The 25,256-nt window shown below is 34.6% G+C and overlaps 1 protein-coding gene across 1 annotated transcript in view; it reads left to right on the plus strand.

Moving 5' to 3' along the window:
• Rcor3 (REST corepressor 3) overlaps positions 1-24,244 on the plus strand; it is a 44,779-nt gene extending 20,535 nt beyond the window's left edge. The window contains exons 7-10 of the mRNA XM_013015258.1: positions 3,892-3,969; positions 11,212-11,269; positions 20,523-20,764; positions 21,222-24,244. Of these exons, the coding sequence (XP_012870712.1) occupies positions 3,892-3,969; positions 11,212-11,269; positions 20,523-20,764; positions 21,222-21,566 (723 nt within the window). The 3' untranslated portion in view covers positions 21,567-24,244. The remainder of the gene's footprint in view (positions 1-3,891; positions 3,970-11,211; positions 11,270-20,522; positions 20,765-21,221) is intronic.
• The last annotated feature ends 1,012 nt before the right edge of the window (positions 24,245-25,256 follow it).

The following is a 25,256-nucleotide window of genomic DNA, read 5'->3' on the forward strand; positions in this document are numbered from 1 at the left end:
TCTTGACCATATTCACCCTACCTACCTATTGCCATTCATCTGCCCCCTTCCTACTCATACTTATATAATTTTGTCATTTTTTTCTTATCCCTTATATCTGTGTTCTTCTAAATCTTTACTTTCTTAGTCTATAACAACCAACCCACACTATCTACTGACTATATATAGAGAGAGAGAGGGAGAGAGTGTGTGTGTGTGTGTATGAATTGAGTGCTTAACCTTTAGTCAGATCCTATCTTCCAAACCACAGCACTTCTCTTTTAAAAAAAACAAAACTTCTAAAATAATGTCTTGAAAGTTCCCCAAAAAATGAAGGAATAAGTGGCGCTGTGGCTCAAGTGGTAGAGTGCTCACCTTGAACTGAAGAGCACAGGGACAGTGCCCAGGCCCAGAGTTCAAGCCCCACAACCAACCAAAAAAAAAAAAAAGGGGGGGGGATTAAGGATTCAATGGAAAAGCACTTGCCTGACAAGTGCAAGGCCCTAAGTTCAGTCCTCAGCTCTGAAAAAAAAAAAAGGAATAAAATGGAGCCTATCACCTGCATTCATACTTCATCCTTAGTACCACTATATTGAAGGATTGTTTATATTGATTTTTCAAAAGAAACATTAAGCTTGTGTTCCTGCTTTGGTTATTCATTGGATAGGTGACATAGTAAAGGCTTCATAAATTTAGTAAAGGCTCCATAAATTTTGCTATTACTACTTTTATCTGTTAAGATTCCTTTCACATACAGTGGCAAAAATGATACTTGTTTCTATTTTTCCCCTCATTTCCTATAGGGCCACAGTTATTCATCTGACCATGTATCCATGATTCACCCTAATTCTCTGCAGTCATGCATTTACAAAGTGGTCTTAAATTTCTTTAACTCATCTCTGCATTTGAGTACCATCTTTCCTTAATTTTTACTGCTTTTTTTTCATATTTTAGATAGATAGCTATCTATGGTGGGGGGGGCACCAATGGGTAACCAGTCCTGTTGCTTGAACTTAGGACCTGGATACTGTCCCTGAGCTTCTTCTACTCAAGGATAGCACTCTTCCACTTGAACCATAGCTTCTGTTCCAGCTTTTTTTTTTTTTTTAATAGTTTAGTGGAGATTTGAGTCTCACAGAGTTTCCTGCTCCGGCTGGTTTTGAATCATTATCCTCAGATCTCAGCCTCCTAAGTAGCTAGGATTACAGGTATGAGCCACTAGTGTCCAGTTTTAATTATATTTTTATTATCTATAATAGTTGTACAAAAGGATTACCAGTCAGCAACTCAATGTATACAGTACATATTGATTGATTTCACCTCTTTCATCATTCTCTACCATCCCTCCCAACCCGATCCTACTGATTTAATGAAGGTTTTCTTAATTACTTAATATTTCTCAGTTGGATTGTTAAATTAATCCCTCCTTTCACATCATTTTATTCTCCACATTACTGTTGGAATTATCTTTCAAAAAGGCAATTATATCATTTAGTTCCTTTGAGTAAAAATCCTTGGCTTCCTTCGGTCTGTAGTCAAATTCAAATTCTAATCTGACCCAAGCCTAACTTCTAGCTCATACCCTAACATCTTTGTTTCTTTCTAAATGTTATTCTGCCTGAAATTTATTTTCTCTCCCACCTGCCTAAGTCTTACTAATCCATTAAAACTTGGTTTGAGTATCATCTCCTCTGGGACATTGCCTACCACTCATCAAACAACACATATACTTTTATTCTATTTTTCTTTCTTTTCCCTTGTCTATGTTAAGTGTTTTAGCATTTTATCATACCTTTATGTTTCTTTATCTTCCCATTAGTCCTACCTTGAGAACAAAGGCTTCACATTTGTATGTGTTTCTAAGATAGCCAACTAACTCCTTAAACCATTCTAGATTTCTGTTTCAGCTATGTTAAGATCTATCTCCAATGGAAAAAAATTTACAAATAACTTTAGAAATATTTAGTTGTCCATGCTGAAAAAAAAGAAAAAAGTAAACAATAATCTACGTAGACACTTAATAGTATCACTAGTAGAACAAGACTGTAAAACTTGAGGACCAGGAATGTGATTCAACTGGCAAATCATATGCCATAGCACAAGGCCCTGAGTTCAAACCTAGTACCACAAAAAATTAATTAACTAATTAAAACATTATATGGTTTAAATTCAGATTGTACCTTCTATACATGTGGCCTTGGCAAAGTTGTTGTTTTTCTTCATCTATGCCTTACCTTCCTCACTGGTAAAATGGTTCTAACAGAAGTAAGAGTCAAGGGCAGTATAGCCCACACTTGGAACCCCATCTACTCTGGAAGTAGAGACAGGAGGATCACAGTTTGAGGCCAGCCTGGGGGAAATAATCTGTAAGACTCTATCTCAAAAAATCAAGCCAGGTATGGTGGTCATGCCTTTAATTGTAGGTCCTTGGGAAATAGAAATAGGTAGATTGTGATCTTGGGCCAGCCTGGGCAAAAATAGGAGAGACTGAGAGACAATCAGTGTCAGTTCTATTCTCTTGCTTTGAAAACATGAATTTGTTCCAAGGCATTCGATATGCTAGAGAATAATTTGAGCATAGTGTAAATTTTGTGTGTTCTTAAGTATGATTTTTGTCAGTGAAAAAGTGTTCCCAAGTGACCTGAGTATATATACCCACACACCTCAAATGTGAATCAGCTGCCTGAATTCACTGTGTGTCGTGAACCACACACGTCTGATATATAACTTGGATTTGATTTTAAGTAACCCTCCTTCTATCACTTCACAATAATTCATAAGCTGCAACCATTTTGATGCCCACTTCTGCAAGCAGCCTTCAGATCTTTTTCAAGGTAAAGTACAATCTTTACTGTATCATTTATGAATTTAACTGTTTACAATATGTTAAACTGTACTATTGTTTTTTGTTAAATTCCTTTCTTTTCATGTTTGTCATAATGAAGGTTTTGAGTGTTATGTCCCAACCACCTTTTCCTCATAAGACCTATATTTTTTATTGCAGATTTTACATAATATAATGGCTTTTTTTGGCAGTACTGGGGTTTGAACTCAAGGTCTTGCGCTTGCTAGATGGGTGCTCTACTGCTGAGCCACACTTCTAGCCCTGATTTACCCAGATTATTCTTTGAGATAGAGTCTTGTTTCTAGCCTAGTGTGCATCTAGATTGTGAGTCACCTATTTTAGGGTTTCCATCATTGCTAGGATAACAGACACATGCCACAGCATCCATCTTCCCTTGGTTGAGATGGAGTTCATGGACTTTTCTGTCCCTGGCACTGCTGTCCTCCCGAAGTCAGTCTCCCTCATAGTTTCGGATGACAGGCATACACCAGTACACCCAGCTGTGGGTTGAGAAAGGGCCTCACAAACTTTTCTGACTAGATTCATCCAAGACCCTTCCAATCTCAGCTTCCTATGTAGGTTTACAGGCTTGAGCCACTGGTACTCAACTAGTATAATGACTTTTAAGATTGTATATGCTATACTTATCCCACAGTGTGTTTGTTGAGAATCAAAGTACCAAGGATAATGTTTTATACTTAGTAAACATTAGCTACCATTGTAATTATTTTTATGGAAATAATTGTTCATTGGGGCTGAGGCTATAGCTCAGTGGTGAGTTCTTGCTTGTCATAGTAAGGCCCAGGATTCAACCTCCCCAGCACCACCAAAAAATGACTATGATTTATGATATTCAGAGTCTTATTCAAAATCTATTAGTGTATTAATGCTTGCACTAATTGACATGTTAATTGAATGAGTTGCATATCACATCTAAAATGTGATAATTATGTGTTCTTCTGAAATAAAATGTAAGATGGTTTTGATATATCTCCTTTGTTTATTGAATATTCAAAAATATACCTGAGAATATAATTTGATTCTTCTTTTGGGTTATTTTGTTTAAGGTTCAGAATGCTAAACAAGTAAATAGCGCACTTAAACAGAAAATGGAAGGTGGAATTGAAGAATTCAAACCTCCTGAGGTATGTTATTGAAAAATGCATTTGAGTTGGTGAAATCTTGAAACCTTGTTCTTTGAGTTATCTGGTGTTGAAATACCAGATAACTAGTTGCATGTTGTTACTACTTAAAAGATTTCACATTATGAACTATTATATTTTTAATTATTATTTAGTTAATCTTTTGAAGCTTAATTAATCCTTTTGTATGTTAGTTATTTCTTTCCTATTCTTAACAATTTTTATCAAGCAAAGTATTTAAGGGAAATAGGAACAAGAATAGGCACAGTGTATGTGAAAGTTAGAGATCATTGATAAGCAAACTATTGCCTTTCTGGATATATAGCATTGTTTGCTCAAAGCCCTTTCTGTCAGTGTGAATTGGTAGCATAGCAAGAATAAATCACAAGAAAAGAAGTTCCTTTTATCAAATTTTTATTTTAGTTTAAGATATATGTCTTTAGGCTTAACTTCTTGGTGGATTTTTATTCTTCTACTTTTATTCCTGAAAATACAAAATATAAAATAAAATCTTAAGCCCTACTTGAGTTTCCACTGAAACCTAAGTATGTTTGTGATATTTCTGGTAATTATAGGAGTACTTAAATGCCATTGGGGTCCAAGCAAGTCTTTATAGAAGTTTTTCCTGTAAGATCTTTTCTCTTTTAAAACTCCTCTGTTATAATTCATATCTAGATTTTCCTTTCTGTATATGTGATAGTAGAATAGTCTTATTTGTCCTAATGGAAACTTTTTTTCCCTCCTAATCACAGGCTGACTGAAATTTCTGCAGATGAAATATGTAAAGGGTGAAGGGAGGTTGGAATAGTACTTCAGAAATGATCTACCATATGCCACTTGATTATTAGTATTAATCTTTTAGGAAGGAAAACTTGTTATAAAAACAGTTGTTTTTTGTTTGTTTTAAGTAATCTCATGATTAGGTTATAGAAAAGCTTGAGATGTTCCTGGTCAGTATCTCATTCCAAACCCACAAGTAAAGTGACATTCAAATAACATTTATGTATTTAAAGAAAGTATAATACAAAAATCACTTTTTTCTATATTATTGACAGTTATTTTAAATTTTCTATTGAAATTTTTACTTAAATTTTGTATATAAATCAGAATAAAATAAAAACTCAAGTGCCTGTAATTTCATAACTTAAAAATTGAAAAATAAATAACAAAATCATTACAGGAACACTAGGAACAACTTTACACTAAAAGTTTGAAAATTTAAACAAAAAGAATTTCTTAGAAAATGTTGTCCATACCAAAAGAAAAACTGAATAATGTAGATAATCATTAAATAAAATGAAGGAATAGTTAACTTTCTTCTTGCCCAAGAAAACAATAAGTCCAGATCATTTTATCAAGTTTTCAAGAAAAAAATTTATAGACAAATTATATAAAGATGTGAGGTATAGTAGCATTTTGTTTTATCTGTGTGCCACCTTTTTAAGCTTCATATAAATCCATACAAGTTAGTAAGCCAGGTACTATAATTTTATGTCAGAGAGGTTAACTGTTTATTCAAACTTAGATAAGTAGTAAATGAGAGAACTCTGACTATAGTTCAGATTCCGGGAGTCTTGATTGGTCCTAGATGAATACATTTTATGTTAGAAAAGCACTTTTGCTTTGGAAAACTTTCATAGAAATAGCAAAATTGTTCATCAATTTTAGTTCAGTTATTGAGTTAAAAGCTACCAAGTATTTATATGCCTTGGCTTATTATAAAAATAATGGCCAAAATAAAAGTTAACCAAACTCTTAACATACAATGTATCATGTGTATGCTGAAGTTTGAATATTACTTTGGGATGACCTGTTAAACTCATCATATGATTTGAAAAATACAACATGTTTTAGATATCTAGAATATATACCTCTAGGGTATATTTATATTTAATCTATCATTCCCATTGCTGTCAGGAGGAAGGCAGCTTAAATGAATGATTATCACTGTGTGAAAACCTTGAAAAATCATGGAATTTATTGTTTTACCTTTGGGTTAGACTTTACCTAGTCAGAAAATGTTAATAAATTTTGGAATTATTATAATAGGTCATTAAATAAAGTACCTCACAATTAAGGTGCTTTACTTATTAATTTGGTTTTATTTGTTGTTTTCATTTAGGGAAAAATTTGGTGAAGAAAGTCCATTCACTTCCACAAGTATTTATTGATCACCTATTTCATGTAAGGCGCAATGTTAGGCACTATGGGAAGTGTTTGTGGGAAGGGGAAAACACATAAAGATGAGGATGAGATATGGTGATTTTTTTCTACCTCTTAAAAAAATTATAATCTAGATGTTATAAGACAAACTGATAAAAAGTTGTATGATATCATTAGCAAAGGCTAGAGGAAACTGGTTGGCTCTAATTCATTTTGACTAGGATAATCAGGGAAGACTTTCTGAGAGTAAGTGTTTCAGCTGAGGTTTGAAGGATAAGTGGGATTTTTACACATACAAAATGGGCAGAAGAGGTCATTGAGACAGAAACTTAATATAAATAACAGGAATGTATTCAAAATGTGATTTCACTGAGAAAAATAAAAACCACAAACCAGTCAACAAATATTTTCTTAACTTTACCATGTGCTTATTGTTGTGCTAACTGCTGTTGAGAATCCAATGAAAGTGTAAAACAGTCTTTTCTAGAATTAAATGCCATGGAGAAATGAAAACTGGGGATGAGAGAGTTGTCAGCAAAGTTGAACAGGGCTTCTTTGTTAGAGACAGATAGGGCAAGGGCCAGAGTGTAAAAGTCCTTGTGAAAGCTAAAAAGAGAATTAAGCTTTCCAAATTAAGACAAATGTGAGAACCTGTAGTTTTTTCAGTATAGGAAGTATATACTAGAAATTTTTTTTTTTTTTTGTCGGTCGTGGGGCTTGAACTCTGGGCCTGGGGCTGTCCCTCAGCTCTTCAGCTCAAGGCAAGCGCTCTGCCACTTGAGCTACAGCGCCACTTCCGGTTTTCTGATGATTTATTGGAGATAGGAGTCTCACGGTCTTTCCTGCCCCGGCTGGCTTTGAACCGCGATCCTCAGATCTCAGCCTCCTGAGTAGCTAGGTTATAGGCGTGAGCCACCAGCGCCCAGCTATACTAGAAATTTTAATAGTAGGAAAATTATCCTTAGCAGTGTTATCAGGTTGTATAAGAAAAGACAAACTCCGTAGTGTGGATTGGTAGTTATTAATGGTAGAAATGGAAGTAAGTGATATCCCCAAAAAACATTTCAAAGTAGAAAATCTGTGCCTCTTTGAAAGTATGTGAGTGTTAGGGGAAGAGGTAGCATTTTTTTCTGCTTGCATTTGCTTGAATGGAAATGGCTAGATGGAGGCAAGGAGATAAATGAAATCCAAGAATAAAATAATTACACCTGGAAGGGGGGTGATGGTTGAAATTTCTTATTCATGTGTTTTTGGGAAAATGGACAATATCCTTTCATTGTGGGTGTTGGATGGAATTTGCAGCATTGAACAGGAGGTTTAACTTGGTAACCTTTTCTACCTCTTGATTGAGAGGTAATATGAACTGTGATGAATAAAAATGAGAAATATATGAAGGCAGATTGATTTAGGAAAGACTGTGAAAAAATGCTGAACTCACTAAGGATGCCATGGATATTCTAGGTGGCTCTTTGGGACTTTTTATTTTATTATCATATTGTATTTTTATTTTATACTATTATCTTTAAACAATAGCACCTCAGACCAAATTTGCTATAGAAGAATTACTCTGTGATATACCCTAGCTAACCACAACTACTACATTTTTTAATGTCTTAATGTATTCTGGTTTCCTCTTTTAACTTCTAAAGAAGTTTCTTGTGCTTGAAAGAAAATACAAAATCAATAAGGAATCCTGTGTATTTATTTTTCCTATTTCTCTTTCAATCTTCCCCTCTTCTACTGATTCCATTATGCTACTAAGACTATTTATCCTGAACTGCCTCAGATCTTTCTACTTGTGTATTTCCACCAAAGCTGCTTCTTGAAAGTTAACCTTGGGCACTAAGACCAAATTCTACAACGTTTGATTCCTGATTCCCCATGCCATTTTCTGAGCCCTTATTTTAGCTGTTTGCCCCTCTTTTGGTTTCTTCCTTTAACTTTTGTAGCTACTATGTTCTCTTTTCAGCTGTAATTATCATTTCTGTACATAAATATAGGCACTGTATAAATCTTTATCTTCAGAATTCATTTCCTCTCTTAAGAGGTACATAGTCTTACTACTGTGTTTAAATTTTTCATCATATGTATTCTTAAAGGGTGCAGATTCAGCCAATAAGAGAGAGAGACAAAGAAAGGAAGAGAACAAGATAAAATAGAAAATGTTTGGTGATAGCAAGTACAGTTGCTGGCAATTTTGCCTGAGCTGTGTTTTTTGAGTATGTACCCTAGAGTACGTAGGCTTATTGAATTGAAAATCCAATTCCTTTGACTTCAATTTCTACTTACCTCCTATGTATCTCTAAACTTTAAAAAATTCTAGTATTTAAATATATATAATACATACCTTTATACAATATTATCCTAAATTCAAGTCAACAGCTTCATAAGAAAGCCAGCAAAAGAAACTAGTGACCTACTCAGTTGTTCAACTGTATGCCTTCCCATGACTACCTTTATAAGGACATAATTCAAGAGTAATTTGGGAAGAAAAAAAATCCACTTTTTTATTTAAAGTTTATAGTCCAGTATAAAAGCCTCATACCTAAGTTCAATATAGCTCCATTGCTTTCCTTTATAAAAATTGCTCAGCCCAGCACTGGTAGCTCTCTTCTGTAATCCTAGCTGCTCAGGAGACCATGAAGATCACAATTTGAAATTTACCCAGGCAAGAAAGTTCATGAGACTCTTATCTCCAATTAATCACCAAAAAAGGCTTTATTATGGAGTTCTGGCTCAAGTGGTAGAACACTAACCTTGAGCAAAAGAAACTCAGAGACAGAACCCACATCCCGAGTTCAAGCCCCAGGTCCAGCACATGTGCATGCACACGTACACACACACACACGCGCGCGCGCGCGCACGCACACAAACACACACACCCCAAAAACAACTAACATAAGCAAGCACATCAAAAAAAGAATAAGCAAAAAAAAAGGAGAGTGATAACCATAATAATTGTTAATAAAAAGAGAATTTTAATTTGAAAAAAATAAGTAACAAAAGATTTTAAAAGGACTAGGTGGAGGGGGTGAGGGAGAAGAACCCTGAGAAAATTAAGTGAAGCTGATAAAGCAAAAATGGTCACTTACACGTGATCATGTTGTAAAGTTAAAAGCCAAAGGATAAAGGGTATTACATCATTATATAGTCAAGAAAAGATGTCAGCAAATAAAATTAACTAAGGCCAGTAAATAAGATTAACTAAATCATTAACTCTTTTAAAGAAGCCAGTTTATGTTTTATTTTCATATATCAAGTTATAATCAACCTTTTTATTTTTTCACCATGTATCGAAATATTTGAACCTGTTTTAAATAGGTTTCAGTAATCATCACCAGTGGTTGTCAGAGACTTGCCTTTTACAGCCAAGGTATCAGAGGTACCTACCAATTAACTCAAAATTAGCTATTAATTGATTCATGTTACTCTTAATTTTTGTGAAACCTATGCTTAAATTTCTGAATTCCCCTCATCATTTTTTTAAAGCTTTGGCTTACCCTTCCATGATTGTTTCTGTGTATGTGTCAGAATGTTTCCTACTTGCCCTCTTTCTCTTTTCCTTTTGGCTAGTGTTACTTTAGCCTTAATGCCAGTATCCAAACTTCTGAGGACTACTACCTAGGCTTTTATCCATTTTTAATCTAATTCAGTGATTTCAGTAGTAGATCTCCTTCACCACTACCCCAAATCTTTCTTTTCTTTTTTTTTAGAGTCAGTCGAATTTTTTTAATTATTTGTTGTGTCGAGGGGATCAGGAGCGAGCCTTTTCATGCTTTGGGGGAGACCAATCTCTGATACTCCACTTGACTAAGTAATAGGTGACAACCTTGGTAACCCTTACACACATAAGTTAAAAGAGACCACAGGTCTTTTTAACTTTTTATTCTCTCCACTAAGAAAAGAAAATTGTTTAAATTCTTTATTCTTCCTTCTGAATATTGACCTATAAATAGACCTTTGTGTGCTTGGTGAGAAAATTGGTGTTACAGAAATGGTGTAATGTAAAAACTCACATTGCTAAGACCATGTCTGACACCTAAACACCCCTTCTCAAAGAAAACTCTCTTTCTGCTTTGCCCAGCATGTCCGAGTATAAGTCACTTTATGTTGGCAGTTCCTTCTGCAGAACTTTGCAAGCTGATATACTTTTTTCTTCACTCCATACATGGCTGTCAAAGATCCTTGAATAACCAGTCTGTGAATATACACTAATAAAATCTGATTAAGTATTTGATATTGTAATACTGCCATAATAAAGATTCTACACTTAATGACTTTGGGCAAAAATTTGGGGAGGGATGTCAGGAAGCCTTGAAAAAAATAAATTCTTAAGCCGGGCGCTGGTGGCTCACGCCTGTAATCCTAGCTACTCAGGAGGCTGAGATCTGAGGATCGCGGTTCAAAGCCAGCCCGGGCAGGAGAGACCATGAGACTCCTATCTCCAATAAACCACCAGAAAACCGGAAGTGGTGCTGTAGCTCAAGTGGTAGAGCGCTCGCCTTGAGCTGAAGAGCTGAGGGACAGCGCCCAGGCCCGGAGTTCTAGCCCCATGACTGACAAAAAAGAAAAAAAAGAAAAAAATAAATTCTTATCAGTCAATGATTTTCTGCTTCAGGAATTAAAAGAAGTGTTTTAGCACTTAAGCCTAGTCTGCATTGTGTACTAATATGTGCCACTGTCTTGGAGTAAGAAAGAATAGGTTTAATTTTAAATATAAAGGGAAGAAGTTTTAGAATCATGCATCCTCTAAAGAAAACAGTCAAAAACTAGGCTAAGTTATTGTTTGTAGTGTGTCATAGGAACATCGTAGTCGGAAAACATTTGACTATCAGGTTTCTCAGATTTTAATGTATCTTAATATGAATGTTATTCATTCTTCCAAATGAGTACATTTCCCTTTCATTATCTTTCTATGTGAGTAAAAGGTAACTCAGAATATATTTTTAATCCTTCTAAAAATGGAATCAAAATCTAGAACTTTCATGTCTGTGATTTGGTTAAAAGTTAAAGAAAAATAAGCACTTTGGAAAAATGTCTGTCTTCATATCCTCATTAGGAAACTTCTGTTTAATTTTGTAGTCAAATCAGAAAATTAATGCCCGTTGGACCACAGAGGAGCAGCTTCTAGCAGTGCAAGGTATATTAAAGATATGCAGTTATTGTTACTAATAATTATTAACTTGTCATGAAAGGTGAATCCTAGTTCTTCCCTTCCTAATTGAAATGGAGAAAGGGCTCTTGTGTTCCCCCACAAAGTCCTGGTGGCCAGGAATCTTGTGCTTTATTTCTGGATATGACATGCTGAGTCTATTTATGTAACATGTAAGATCCTAAATAGTACAAAATGCATTCTCAGCACTGAATAATTGATGATGATGACAACGATGATGATGATTATGATTATGATAATAATGGTAATGATAATAGACAAGCATGACCAAGTCATGTTGGCTATCTGTGTCTCTGCTTCAGTATTCTTGCAGTTGGGTCATTCTTACTATATTACTCATTGATAACATAATTAAGATCATAAACTGTGGTCTGTTATTATTTAGTTTCTGTCATGTAACAGTGTTTCTCTATTTGATGATAAATGTCAGGTCATAAAAATATTAACCATATGCTTAAATTTTAATATAACATACCATTGGATGCTTTAGAAACCTGACTTTAAATACAAGTATATTTAGGCAGGCGCTGGTGGATCATGCCTGTAATCCTAGCTAAGGCTGAGATCTGGGGATTATGGTTCAAAGCCAGCCCAGGCAGGAAAGTCCATAAGAATCTCCAATAAAAACTACTCAGAAAAACCTGGAAATGGTGCTGTTGCTCCTGTGGTTGAATGCTAGCCCTGAGCACAATGAGGCTCAGGGACTGTGGCCAGGCCCTAAATTCAAGCCCCAGGACTGTCCCCCCTTCACCAAAGAAAGGTATATTTAAAAGAAATCTTAAAACAAATATCAAAAATATGCATATAGCATTCTAATGTGCTATTTAAAAGCACTTTCCTGGAAGTGGCGCTGTAGCTCAAGTGGTAGAGCACTATCCTTGAGTTGAAGAGATGAGGGCCCAGAGTTCAAGCCCCGCAACCAAAAATAAATAAATAAATAAAAATAAAAAATGAAAGCACTTTGCTGAAGTTACATGGTAAACACTTTGTGTATTATGAATACCAATTAGCAAACTGGAAACATGAACTTGGATTTTTATCATGTTTTAATTGTTTCATTTAGATTCTTTTTACTTTTTATGATCAACTATCTTCAGGGTTTTTTTTTTAACAGGATTGTAGGGTTTTTACCTTTTTAAAATAAACTAACTGCAGAATTGATTGTAATTGGGGCTGGGGGTTTAGCCCAGTGGAAGGGCGCCCGCCTGGCGCGCGCAAGGCCCTGGGTTCGGTTCTCAGCCCTGGGGGGAAAAAATTGATTGTAATTTAAAATGTGGTCTATTTTTGTTTTCTCTTGGTTGAACTCACCTCTATGCTGAATAGTATTAGTAGCTTTTTTTCGATCTAGGTTAGCTACTATGAGAAATTGGTCACTATGTATGAACACATCTTTTAAAACATTTCCCATTTATTGGCCAAGCATGGTGGAAATCCCAGATATTCCGATGGTGAAAATAAGAGGATCACAGTTTGAGGCCAGCCCTGGGAAGAAAGTTAGTGAAACCCCATCTCAACCAATTAGTTATGTGTGGTCTTGTATGCCTCTGTTCCCAACTATGTGAGAGGCCTACGGTGGAGGGTCACGTTATGAGTCCAACTCCAGGCAAAATGTGAGCCCCCCATTCAAAAAATAACTAGAGAAAAAACAGGGTTTCATGTGATGAAACTCCTGTTCCTGTCTAGCAAGTATGAGACCTTGAGTTAAAAAACTAGTACCATCAAAAAAATACATATTTCCAAGTATGCATCAAAGAATATATTTAATACAAAAATGGTATGCAGATGACATATCAGGTATGAGAAAAATACAAATTCATGGATAGATGACTACAATTTGGTTATAGAGAATAAAAATTAGCCAACCAACATGAATTGAAAATGTCATGGCTTCAGTAGGATGGTATCAGCTTCCTTTGGTCATCCAGTGTGACATAGTCATTTCCTAACAGAAATGATTGAAGCTAATAGTTGTATAGTTGTATATGCACTTGAGCACATTCATAAAATTGTAGAACTGAATTTCAGAATGATTCAAAACAAGATTTAGTTACTTTTTTTTTTTTGGGGGGGGGTCAGTTGTGGGGCTTGAACTCTGGGCCTGAGCGCAGTCCCTCAGCTCTTCAGCTCAAGACTAGCGCTCTACCACTTGAGCTACAGTGCCACTTCCGGTTTTCTGGTGGATTATTGGAGATAAGAGTTTCACGGACTTTCCTGCCCAGGCTGGCTTTAAACCACGATCCTCAGATCTCAGCCTCCTGAGTAGCTAGGATTACAGGCATGAGCCACCAGAGCCCAGCTTTAGTTTCTTTATAATGGTTAATAATGACTTTTAGAGTTAGATTGATATTTTAAATTTTTATGTAAAAATAATGCTTTCAATGGCTATTTCATATTTATTTAGAACTGTGGTTTGAAGCTGTAGCAGTTATTTGGGTTAAATATTCCTCTTATTCATGTAAAGCCTGTGTTATAGTGTGCTACCTAATAAGAAATGAACACTGATTTCCAGTGTTAAATTACTTTGTGAATTCTATTCTTTGAGAAAATGTACTAGTGTAAAGGTTTTCTCATGAGGATCTTCTAGGGAAATCTGACTAGTATTTTTCTATCCAGCACCCAAAATTTGATATTGTTACGATACTACTTAAAGTAGGAGTGTCCATTGAGTATTATGGCTGATTGGATCTTATGTAATCTACATTCTAAAGTATTAGTAGTTATAACCAAACATTTTCTTATGTTCTGAGGCTTATTCAGTATTGTGCAAATTTAAAGGGTAAGCCTCTAAACTAATGCAGAAGTTTGTATGGAAATATGCATGCTCTTAGGATTTCAAAAGTATTTATTTTGATAATACATTGATGTCTTGTTTTTATTTTTACTGGAATTTTTGTTCTTATTTGGGCTTTTTATTTATATTGTTACCATATAAAATAAAATCATATTAGGCTATTTGTGTAAAAATTTTAGAGAGGGTTATAAAGTGCCATTTGCCATATAACATACTTCTACATTTATAAAATGACCAGAAGTATATCTCCAAACAATATAATTATATAGTAAAGTCACCTTTATCTGAGTCTTGATGGTTAAAGGTATATAATTACAGTGGTTACCTTCTATAGTGTTATTAAGATGCCACTTAGCAGAAAATTATTTTCTTTTAACTCGTTTTATTTATGATAAACTTTATGTAATACTATTATAATGATGACTTCAGTTTATAAAATAATAATAAATTATGTTTTGACTTTAGCATGTTTTAAATTGTGTGGGACTTTGTATTCAAGGCTTTGTATATTTTCCTTTGACATTCATTTGATAATACTTTATTTTATCTTGCTTATATTAGACTGTTACAGTGACCTGGAGAAAGAAATAATGTCACTGATGCTACTATTGAAAGTTATAATTCTATTACACAAACTTTTTTATTATGACTCTTAAAACCAAACACATATTTAGATCATTTTCCTTCATAGAGCTTAAATATGAATTTCTCACTTTACTTTCCTATCTGTTTACATTGTTGTTAACTAAATGTTAACCACTTAAATTTTCATTTCTCTCATGTAAACAGTGGATGGGAAGTCATGCTTAGATAATCCATCATTTTGTTATGTTAATTCTGTGTTATCATTTCAGTAACAATATTTAAAGAGTAGTGTATCATTAGTGTCACTAGTTTAGTGTACTTAAAATATTTGCCAAAATTTCTATCTTAACTATCTAAATTTTCTAATACGAAAGTTAGAAGCAAGACCAGTCATGTTTTTCCCATATTAGTATTAATGGTAAAATAACCCTATTTTTGATATGTATCATATAAACAAATTTTAGGAGTAATTTTTAGAGTTATCCTAAAATTAAACTTTAGTATTCATGTGATTAAAGAAAACTCCTTATTGAACAAGAATTAAGAAAGGAATTAGATTCTAGGCATATTTTCTTTCATGTAAAATAAAACAATAATTGACTCTTCCACAAAACAATACAGATGTACAAATAATACAGAACACTCTCAGTGTTTAGGGACAGAGCATGGGATACAGTATTTGCCATTGTTATTTTAGACCACCTATTAAATGTGTTAATTTTTCTAGTCTTTTAGTGCTGGAAAAAAAAAACTATGCTTCCCAATTAAAATCTTAATGCTCTTTTTGAATAAACAAGTTTTTCCAAGTTTATCAAGATGACAACTTCAGCTTTTAGTTCTTTTTCATAATATCTGTCACTTCATAAAGATAGAAAATAATGGAACTACGTTCAAATGGTTATGCTTACCATAAAAGATACCGTCTGTTCCTTTAATTCATTTGATCTTTTTAAGGAGAAATGACGTTAGCAAAGCAATTACCTTCTTCATTACTTACCAAAAAGGTAGAACTCATAAAGTAGGAGAAAAAATGGATTTAACAGTTGATAAAAATATGATAGTTAACATAGTACATAAATTTCACAAGGAAGTAGAAGTAAGAAATTCATACCTTTCCTCTATGCTATTGTTTCAAAAATAAACTTTTGCTAAAGTTGTATTTGTATTTCTCAATTATATCAAGTACATGTGCACTTTAAGAAATTTATCAAGCCGTGCTCACGCCTATAATCTTGAAAGCCTGGGCAGGAAAGTCTGTGAGACGCTTATCTCCAATAAACCATCAGAAAACCGGAAGTGGTGCTGTGGCTCAAGTGGTAGAGCTCTTGCCTTGAGCTGAAGAGCCCAGGGAGAGCGCCCAAGCCTAGAGTTCAAGCCCCACGACCCACAAAAAAAAGAAAGAAAAAGAAATTTATCATAAGAAGCGGGGGGGGGATCCCCTGAAATCCTGTTACCTAGAAGTACCTTGCCACTGTTATAATACTTTGCTGGCTTTTTTTTTTGTCCAAAATCAGATTTTGGACAATTTTTAAATAATCAAAAAGCAGCTATCTAGCTAAATGAGCAAACTCTTGACAGTAGTCCAGCCTTTAGCCTGAGCTCAAGTGTGTAAATAATATTCACAGTGTTCCAGTCTTATATAAATGACAGCCTCCACCAATTCAGAATTTGAGATAATTCAGACAGTGTCTATTACTGTTGATAAAATCGTCTTGTTTAGACTAGGCATAGGTTGCTCACAGCTGTAATCCTAGTTGGCTCAGGAGGCTGAGATCTGAGCATCATGGTTCAAATCCAGCCTGTGTAGGAAAATTAATGAGACTCATATCTCCAATTAACCAACAAAAAGCTGGCAGTGGAGTTATGGCTCAAATGGTAGAATGCTAGCCTTGAGCAAAAAAGCTCAGAAACAGAGCCCAGGCACCAAGTTCAAGCTCTAGGACTGGCATGAATTTTAAAAAAGTCTTTAAACAAATTAATGGCATAAGTAAGTGTGTGTGTGTGTCTCTCTGTCTGTCTGTCTGTACACATATTTGGAGAAATAATAGAATACTGGTTGGAATGTGGGCTTTCATAATATGTAATATCCATATCCTAATGTGTTATGTTTTATGTTAATTCTCAAAAAACTTTAAAAATACATATTATTATAAGGTATTATCTCCCAGCATAAAAAGCCAAATCACTCATTATAACTTATAAAAATGAAGTTTAGAAATTTGGCTAAAAATAATTGTACTCTTTCTCTGAAAAACATACAATTGTATTTCTTGTATGGCTCTCTAAATGTTTTATTTCACCAACCCTTGAAAACTAAACTCTTAACTCTAGAGGTGAAATTTGAATTTAGCAACTTTAGTCCAAATGTACCTCAGTTTTAAATCTTCAGGAAGAACTTAATTATATTGTATTGCTAAGAAAGCAACCATGTAGCCTTATTATAAAGTATGAAAACAACAGACCACCCTTTCTCTCAGTAAACAGAATGAAACTTAGGTAACTGTGGTACCATAAGTTAGTTTGCTCCTTATATGGTACCTAGTACTAGACTGTCCTCTAAAAATCTAATTGGTGATTCTTCTTTTTTTTTCCTTTTTTTTTTTATTGTGAAAATACTGTACAGAGGGGTTACAATTACATGGGCAAGATAATGAGTACATTTCTTATCAAGCATTGTAGCCTCCTCCTAATCGTTGATTCTTCTAAAGAAGCAATAATAACTCAGTTGGCCTTTACTAGTCTACTTAGTTGCTGACCACAGTGTAGAGCTCAAGCATTCTTGCTGGTACCCGTGGCTCTATAATCCTAGCTACTGCGAGGCTGAGATCAAGTTTTGAATTCATCCCAGACAGACAAATTAGGAGACTCATGTCCAATTCAAAACCAGCTGGAAGTAGAAGTTTTACTCAACTGGAAGAGCACCAGCCTTGAGTGAAAAGCTAAGTAAAAGCACAAGGCCCTGAGTTCAAGCCCGAGTTCTAGAACTGAGATAGATAGATAGATATGTGTGTGAGAGTGTGTGTGTATGTATATGATTCTAGCTAGAACATACCTTTGAGCAGTGTACTAAGAATATAAACATGATAAATGTATCATGCTGATTGCTGGTGGCTCACACCTGTAATCCCAGCTACTCAGAAGGTTAAGGTCTGAGGATTGTGGTTTGAAGCCACCCAGCAGCAAAGTCCATTATCTCCAGTTATCCACCAAAAAGCTAGAATTGAAGATGTGGCTCAAGTAGTAGAGCACTAGTCATGAGCAAAGGAACTCCATTTGAATTTAAGCCCCAGCACTGGCACAAAGAGAAAAGACAAGAAACTCATCATATATACGTCTTGTACTTTGAGAAAGAAGTAAAATAAAGCATTATAGGAAAGAAAAATAAGATTTCCTAACCACCTTATGTAAACTTGGCATTGCTGGTGCTGATTTATACTTCATCGACACTATTTTCCCAGCCTTTTTCACTTGAGGGTACACAGTGGAAATTATGAAGTTTGTCAGAACACAGTGGAACAGGTAGATGTGGTTGATCTGGTACAGAGAGACTTCCAACAAGTCCCAGCTGTGACAGAGGCCCTGCTCATGCATCCTGTAGGCTGAGGGGATTGATATCTGGACATACTTGTTCTTAGAATCCTAATAGATCCTCAGCCAAACAATATGTTTACAGTATGGCCCGAGCTGCAAACTTCTCACTGGCTTACATGAGTTAACATTAAACACACTTGGATGAGCTGGAAAAAGACCTTGGCATACAAAATTTCAGGAAAACTAAAGTTCTTAGAGGAAAGTAGTTTTGAGTTAGGGTCTATGATTTTGCAGATGTTATTATCTTGAGTCCAAGGGCGATTGAGCAAAAGAAAGTTAAGGAGTGAAAGGTCAAAAAGCAGGAAAACCTTAGAAATAGAAGGGACAGTTTATAGAGAATCAGACTTGGGGACCATTTTGAAATTTAATTTACAAGACATATATTGAGAGTAAAATATCTTAAGACTTGGAGTCAGAGTCTGTCTTAATGTTTCTTATTAGGAATACAGAAGATCTAAACCTGGGCTTAATGCTTTCATTTCTAAACTCATGTGTTCAGGCTTGTATTTCTAAAATGTGAATTAAATATCTTAGTAAAATTAGTTTTCTAATATAGCATGGTCTAATTTCTAATAAACAGTTAAGCTTCAAGTGCAGTTCTTTCAGATTTAGAATTTAGAAACTTACACGAGTGTATAAGTAGTAAAGAAGTACTTTAATATCTTAATAGTAACTATTAATATGAAGTAACATGATTTTTATTGCCAAATAAACCCTTAGTATGACTTCCTTCCCATTAGAATTCATCTGAAGAATGTAGTTCAAACTGGAAATCAGTCCCTAGACTAAAAGACTTTATTTATGTTGATAAAACCTTGTCTGTCATTAAATTCTTGTGATGCATATGTCTTTCTCTTTGAGAATCAAGAAAATAAGCATGATTTGCAAACCCAAAGGTCTGTGTTTAAAATAGGATATAGTTATGGGATGATAATGTCAGACCTCCTATCCAAAATCCGGTAAGGTAAAGAAATTCCCCCTCTCCCTATGTTGGCTCTAGCCTGTTGAATGTAGCCAGAGATGCTTGCTCCCAAATTCTCAGTTTAAAATAGGGGCAATATGTAAAAGTAAAACCATGCTGCACTGTACTGCTGTACTTTCAGATAATTAGATATTTCATATGAATTGATACAGATAAGAATTGCATAGCATTTCTGCTCAAGGATAAATATATCCTTAGTTTTTCATTTATGGATATATAAATGTTAAATTCACTTAAGCCTCCTATTTTTTCATATCTCACTAATGAATTATCTGATATATTTTTTTAAACTATCAAAGTATAATTTTGACAACTTTATAAATTTGAGCTAGGTGCATTTGTTTCCAAGAATGAATCTTTAATCTTCTTTTAAAATACCTTAAGAGCAAATTACTATCCTTTTGAATTTTATAGCACATTTAGTGATTTCAGTTTCATAAATCAATTACTGTCCTCTATTACATTAAAAATTCCTTAATAAAAAGGATACATTTTCAAAGAGCAATGTGTGCCCCTTGTTAAATTTCAGGTACTGAGGATTGAGCACAGTGCTCTTCAGGTAGCACTGCTGTAATCTTAGTCCTCAGGTTATTAAGTGTATCTAGAAATCCTTCTAATTCTCAGCCTTTAGGTTTATTAAGTAAGTTAAGATCCAGTTAATTCTCCAAGATCTTTCCTCTTTGTAAACCCGAGAAATGGTGATCATTCTGCTTTTGCTTTATTATAATTCTTTCCATTTGTTGCTTTCCTGGTGGGCGAGACAAGTCAGTATTATTGAAGCCAGTATTAAGCCCCAAATTATAATGTCTTTCTTAATGGGGGAACCATAAGGCTACTCAAACAGTCCATTGAGGGGATAAAAGAGATGGCTCATTCCCATCCAGTTTTGTTTACAAACGGTGTTGCTCAAATTTAGGTGACTGGCTACTAGGGAAATAAATGAATGTGGAATTGAGGATGGAACAAAGAATTCAATGCTTTACAATAAATGGACTATATTTGAGAGTTCAAGAAAGGAGTGGAGAAAATAACTGAGTATGTAAAGACATGGTAAGTTTCTGACCATTCAGTTGAAGGCAAGTGGCTGGCCCGATGAAATGACATAATTGATAGTTTTCATCTGTGACCCTGATTTCTCAGAACTGAGAAATGAGCAGAATTTATCAGAAAGGATTTTCATTGCTAGTATCTTTTGTGTGTGCATGATGTGTAGTACACACAGCTCTCCTTATTGATCCTTCACCAGGTGTATTATTTACTTTGCCTTCCAGGTGTCCGCAAATATGGTAAAGATTTTCAAGCTATTGCAGATGTAATTGGCAACAAGACTGTTGGCCAAGTGAAGAACTTCTTTGTAAACTACAGGCGTCGGTTTAACTTAGAGGAGGTATTGCAGGAGTGGGAAGCAGAACAAGGAACCCAGGCTTCTAATGGTGATGCTTCTACTTTAGGGGAGGAGACAAAAAGTGCTTCTAATGTGCCATCAGGGAAGAGCACTGATGAAGAAGAGGAGGTGTGTTTGTGTCTGGAATTTGAGCTAATATGAGTTGAGGAGGCACCATTTTGTGTTCTATAAGGTTAATTTGTCAGAAAACTAGCTAAATGAGCATGCAAGGTTGACAATACACTTAATGGCGTATCTCTTGTGACTCTTAAGTCATAATGACTTGCTAATTTCTGATTCTAGCAGAATGGAAAGTGTATTGTTTTCCCATAGTCTTATTTTTATTTCCAGTATTAAGCTGCTTACTAATAAAGATGTCTGTTTGATAGCCTCATTGCTTTGTTGGTTTTTGTTTTGTTTTGTTTTTGTTTTACTTAAAATAAAAGAAGCTTATGCTTCCAATAAACACTGGTGTTATGTTTTTGTTTTATTTTGTTTTGTTTTTCCTGTGACAGCCCAAACTATATTGTATTAAGTTTGTTAGGACATACATCTCATACATGTATTTTTGTTTCCTCACCTCTAGGCACAGACCCCACAGGCTCCTCGGACTCTGGGTCCATCACCTCCTGCCCCATCATCCACTCCAACACCAACAGCCCCCATTGCCACTCTGAACCAGCCTCCACCACTTCTTCGTCCAACACTGCCTGCTGCCCCTGCTCTTCACCGGCAGCCTCCTCCACTCCAGCAGCAGGCTCGGTTCATCCAGCCCCGGCCAACTCTAAATCAGCCTCCACCACCTCTCATTCGGCCTGCTAATTCCATGCCACCCCGCCTAAACCCAAGACCAGTGTTGTCCACAGTTGGTGGTCAACAGCCACCATCACTTATTGGAATTCAGACAGATTCACAGTCCTCACTGCACTAAAAATTAAATTGGACAGTGCTGCAGTAACTTTACCCCACTATTATACCAATGCTCCTCTGACTGATGTAAAAGAGGAAAGAATAATCTTTCCTAGATTCTGAGTTCTGCAGAATTAGTCTGCAGACTAGATCTGTGGCAGTGGACTAGTATTCATGGATGTCTGATTATTCAGTTCACTAAACTAAAATGTTATACAACAAAAAGCCTCCAGTTAGCCTCCTTTCTAGAATGTTTTCACCATTGTGATCTCATGAAAGGAAAAAACAAAAAAAAAATTTAGTATTCTGTATACCAAGGGTTTTTTTTTTTACTATATTTATTTTATTAAAGTTCTTTCTATTCCTGCCTCTTCATAGTCAAAGCTCTTAGTACCAGAATATTAACTTAGGAATTGTGAAAACTCCTTAAGTTTCTTAAGGATATTTGGCTTTTTTCTTCTTTTATTTAATTTTTAAAAACATTTTTCCTATGTTAGGAGTGCAAGAATAAATAGTTGGCATCTCAGATTTTGATATATGTTCATTTTATTCCTATTTTTAAAATTATAGATCTATATCCCTTTTTTCAAAATATGTTGCTTTCTTCCTAAAGGATTATAATGTATCCCTTTAAAAGAAAGCAATTTAATCAATTGCAAAGCAATTATATGAAACCACAAAGAATGTATTGACCCTACTACCCTTGAACATACAGTTTAGGGTTCTAGTGCAAAGTCCTTGTTTAAAGGTCACTGACCTCACCATCTGTCATTAATAAGAGGTTTGGAATACTAATTTTACATATAAATGAGGACTTAATTTGTTGAATTATAATGTCTTTTAAGATCCTTGAAAATGTAGTTAATTTTGGAGAAAAGTTTATGTTTCTAAATGCTACTTGCTTTTAACTAGTACTTGCCTACATTTGAAGACTTTAGAAAAAAATTCTATTTTGTCAGTTATGTAGAGATGGTGGTTAATAGAAGCATTTATTTACAATACCATTTTTTGTGTTTAGCTTCTTAAGATTGCCCTCATACTTATTAATATAGTCTGCATTTAATATGAAGGGTGTGTTCTTGATAAATCTCTATTGTACTACTTGGATACATTTGTGTATTCCTGGCAGCCAACCTGTACTTGTGGGTTTGATTTAGGGTTAAATCACTAACATTGTTTCATAAAATGAATTTTAAAATTTGTTCTGTGTTATCTAAAGGTGTATGAGTACATTGCCATAATTGTGTTGTTTACTTGAGACCCTTTTTATAAAGAAAAACTTCAAGAAGTCTTAATTCAACAAATAATCATTAAGCACCTGCAAAAATTATTTTAGAAGTGGTAGTATTTCAACAGTGTGTAACCAGTATTTTTGACAGAATGATTTCATATTGGAATCATGACTTGTGCAGAGGGACACTTAGATTGCAATAGTAGTGAAATATAAGGCTGTTTTGCACATTACCTTATCACACTTAAAGCTACTTCACTAAACAGTCAGCATCATATGACCTAATTTAGGTTTTGAGAGGTCATGTATTCCCACAATACTGGAAAAAATAATCCCTTCCATTGGCTCTATTCCTTAAAGGGCTATTGGTTTATCCATTGGTATTAATTTTCAAATTAGACGATTTCCTTTACATAAAAAGACACAACATCTTGTGCAGTATATATCCCATTTACTCATTGAATCATTTAAATAGTTCTTGTCCCTGGATCATACCAGCTGAAATATAACTGATTTAAAATAATGCTAAAGAATTTATACATATTTTACTTTAAAAGCCATGGGGGACAGTTATAGCCTAAAGCATTTAGATTGCCTTGCATATGTGCATACTAAACAGCTTTTCTTGTCTGGTCTTTAGTCAGTAGACCTTCAGTACACAGTACCTAGGGTATGTCAGTCAAGTTGGTCAGCACCAGCATCTGTCCAGCTGTTCAGTGTATTGTAACTCATTTAAAATCTGCTCTTTCCAAGACATGGGCCAAGTGCTGTATCTGAGGGATGTGGTGTAATCTTACATACACTAGAGCACACAGTAGAAAAACCTTAGCTTCATTAGTAATATGACATGTATATAGTGAGATGTCATTATTGTGTGCTTTGCATATTTTGTAAATATTTTGCACGTCATTATTTTCCTTTTTTGTTTAAGCAGTGTTTGGCCTGGAAGAATAATATGCTTGCTGCTTAATCAAAGGATTAAAGATTTAAAGATGTCTATGTCTTCTATTTTTATATAATTTTGTGTTGTATGAAGAATTTAGGACCTCTTCACTGTGAAATTCTAAATAATTGATTTTTATAAAAGCAAAACAGAAGTCTTTTAATGACCATTTTCATTAATTTCAAGATTATCTTTTGAAAAAATCTACACCAAAGTGTTTTTATTACATAAGTAAAAATAAACCATGCTGTTGATGCATCTGGAAAAGTTAATGAAAAACTTTTTCTATATGACTTAATTCCAGTGTAATATGGATGGAGGCAAAGGTTAAATTATGATCAAAATTTGTTCTTAATCTTACAATTAAGTGAGAAAAATAGACTATAAAATAAAAGTGAAAGATGTAATATCTGTCTTAATATGGGCCTACATTCTTATTAGGAAGAGATGTAGGAAGTAAACCCAGGAGTGTAATAGTCCTTTTAAAAATTTGAGATATTTGGATTAAAAATTCCATTATTAAATACATTGTATTTTCCTCCTGTTATTAAGAGAATATTACCCTTGAGTATTTATAACTGCTAAGTACTGAAGATAGGGATGCAGGATCTTCCCAAAAGAATAGTAATTGGACTTAGAAATCTGAGCAGAATTTATCTTTCTCTGTATGTATTCCCAAAATAAATGGTGGATATAGTCAGATTACAATAAGTTTGAGAAAAGACCCCAGAATGAGTTACCAGATTTTTTAAAATATAATTTTATTACTACTTTTTGCTAATATGGTACTGAGGAATCAAACCCAGGGCCTCATGCATGCTAGGCAAGCACTCCACCATTAAGCCACGTTCCCCTTCCCAAGTTACTATTTTTATTTAATTTTTTATTTCTTTTTATTTGGGGTAGGGAGGAGTGGCCAATCCTGGGGTTTGAACTCAGAGCCTGAGTGCTATCCCTAGCTTTTTGTGCTCAAAGTTAATGCTCTACCACTTGAACCACAGCTCCACTTCCAACTTTTTTTGTGTGTCAGTCATGGGGCTTTAACTCTGGGCCTGGACATTGACCCTCAGCTCTTCAGCTCAAGGCTAGCGCTCTACCACTTTGAACCACAGTGCCAATTCCACAACTTGTTTTTAACTGGAGATAAGAATCTCAGAGAATTTCCTGTCAAGGCTGGCTTTTTGAACTATGATCTTAAGATCTCAGCCTCCTGAATAGAATTACAGGCATAAGCCACTGGCACCTGGCTTAGATATTTGAACCTAGACATTTATTATAAGAAAATAATAAATGGGTATTGGAAGAACCTAGGAATGAATTTTATAAATAAGAGGAAATGCCTAAAAGAAACTAATTTTAGGATAGCTAATATATGGGAATATATAAATATTTCTACTGAGAAAAAATAGGTCACATAATAGACCCCAGTTTCTATCTTTATCTTGATAATGGCCTCAGTTAAAGAATATTATGCGGTTGCATATTCTAATAATGGTGTTTGAAAGTTAAACATGAAGGAATAAAATGTGTGAATTTGT

Source organism: Dipodomys ordii, unplaced genomic scaffold (assembly GCF_000151885.1).
Source record: "Dipodomys ordii isolate 6190 unplaced genomic scaffold, Dord_2.0 Scaffold26, whole genome shotgun sequence".
Taxonomy (NCBI): domain Eukaryota; kingdom Metazoa; phylum Chordata; class Mammalia; order Rodentia; family Heteromyidae; genus Dipodomys; species Dipodomys ordii.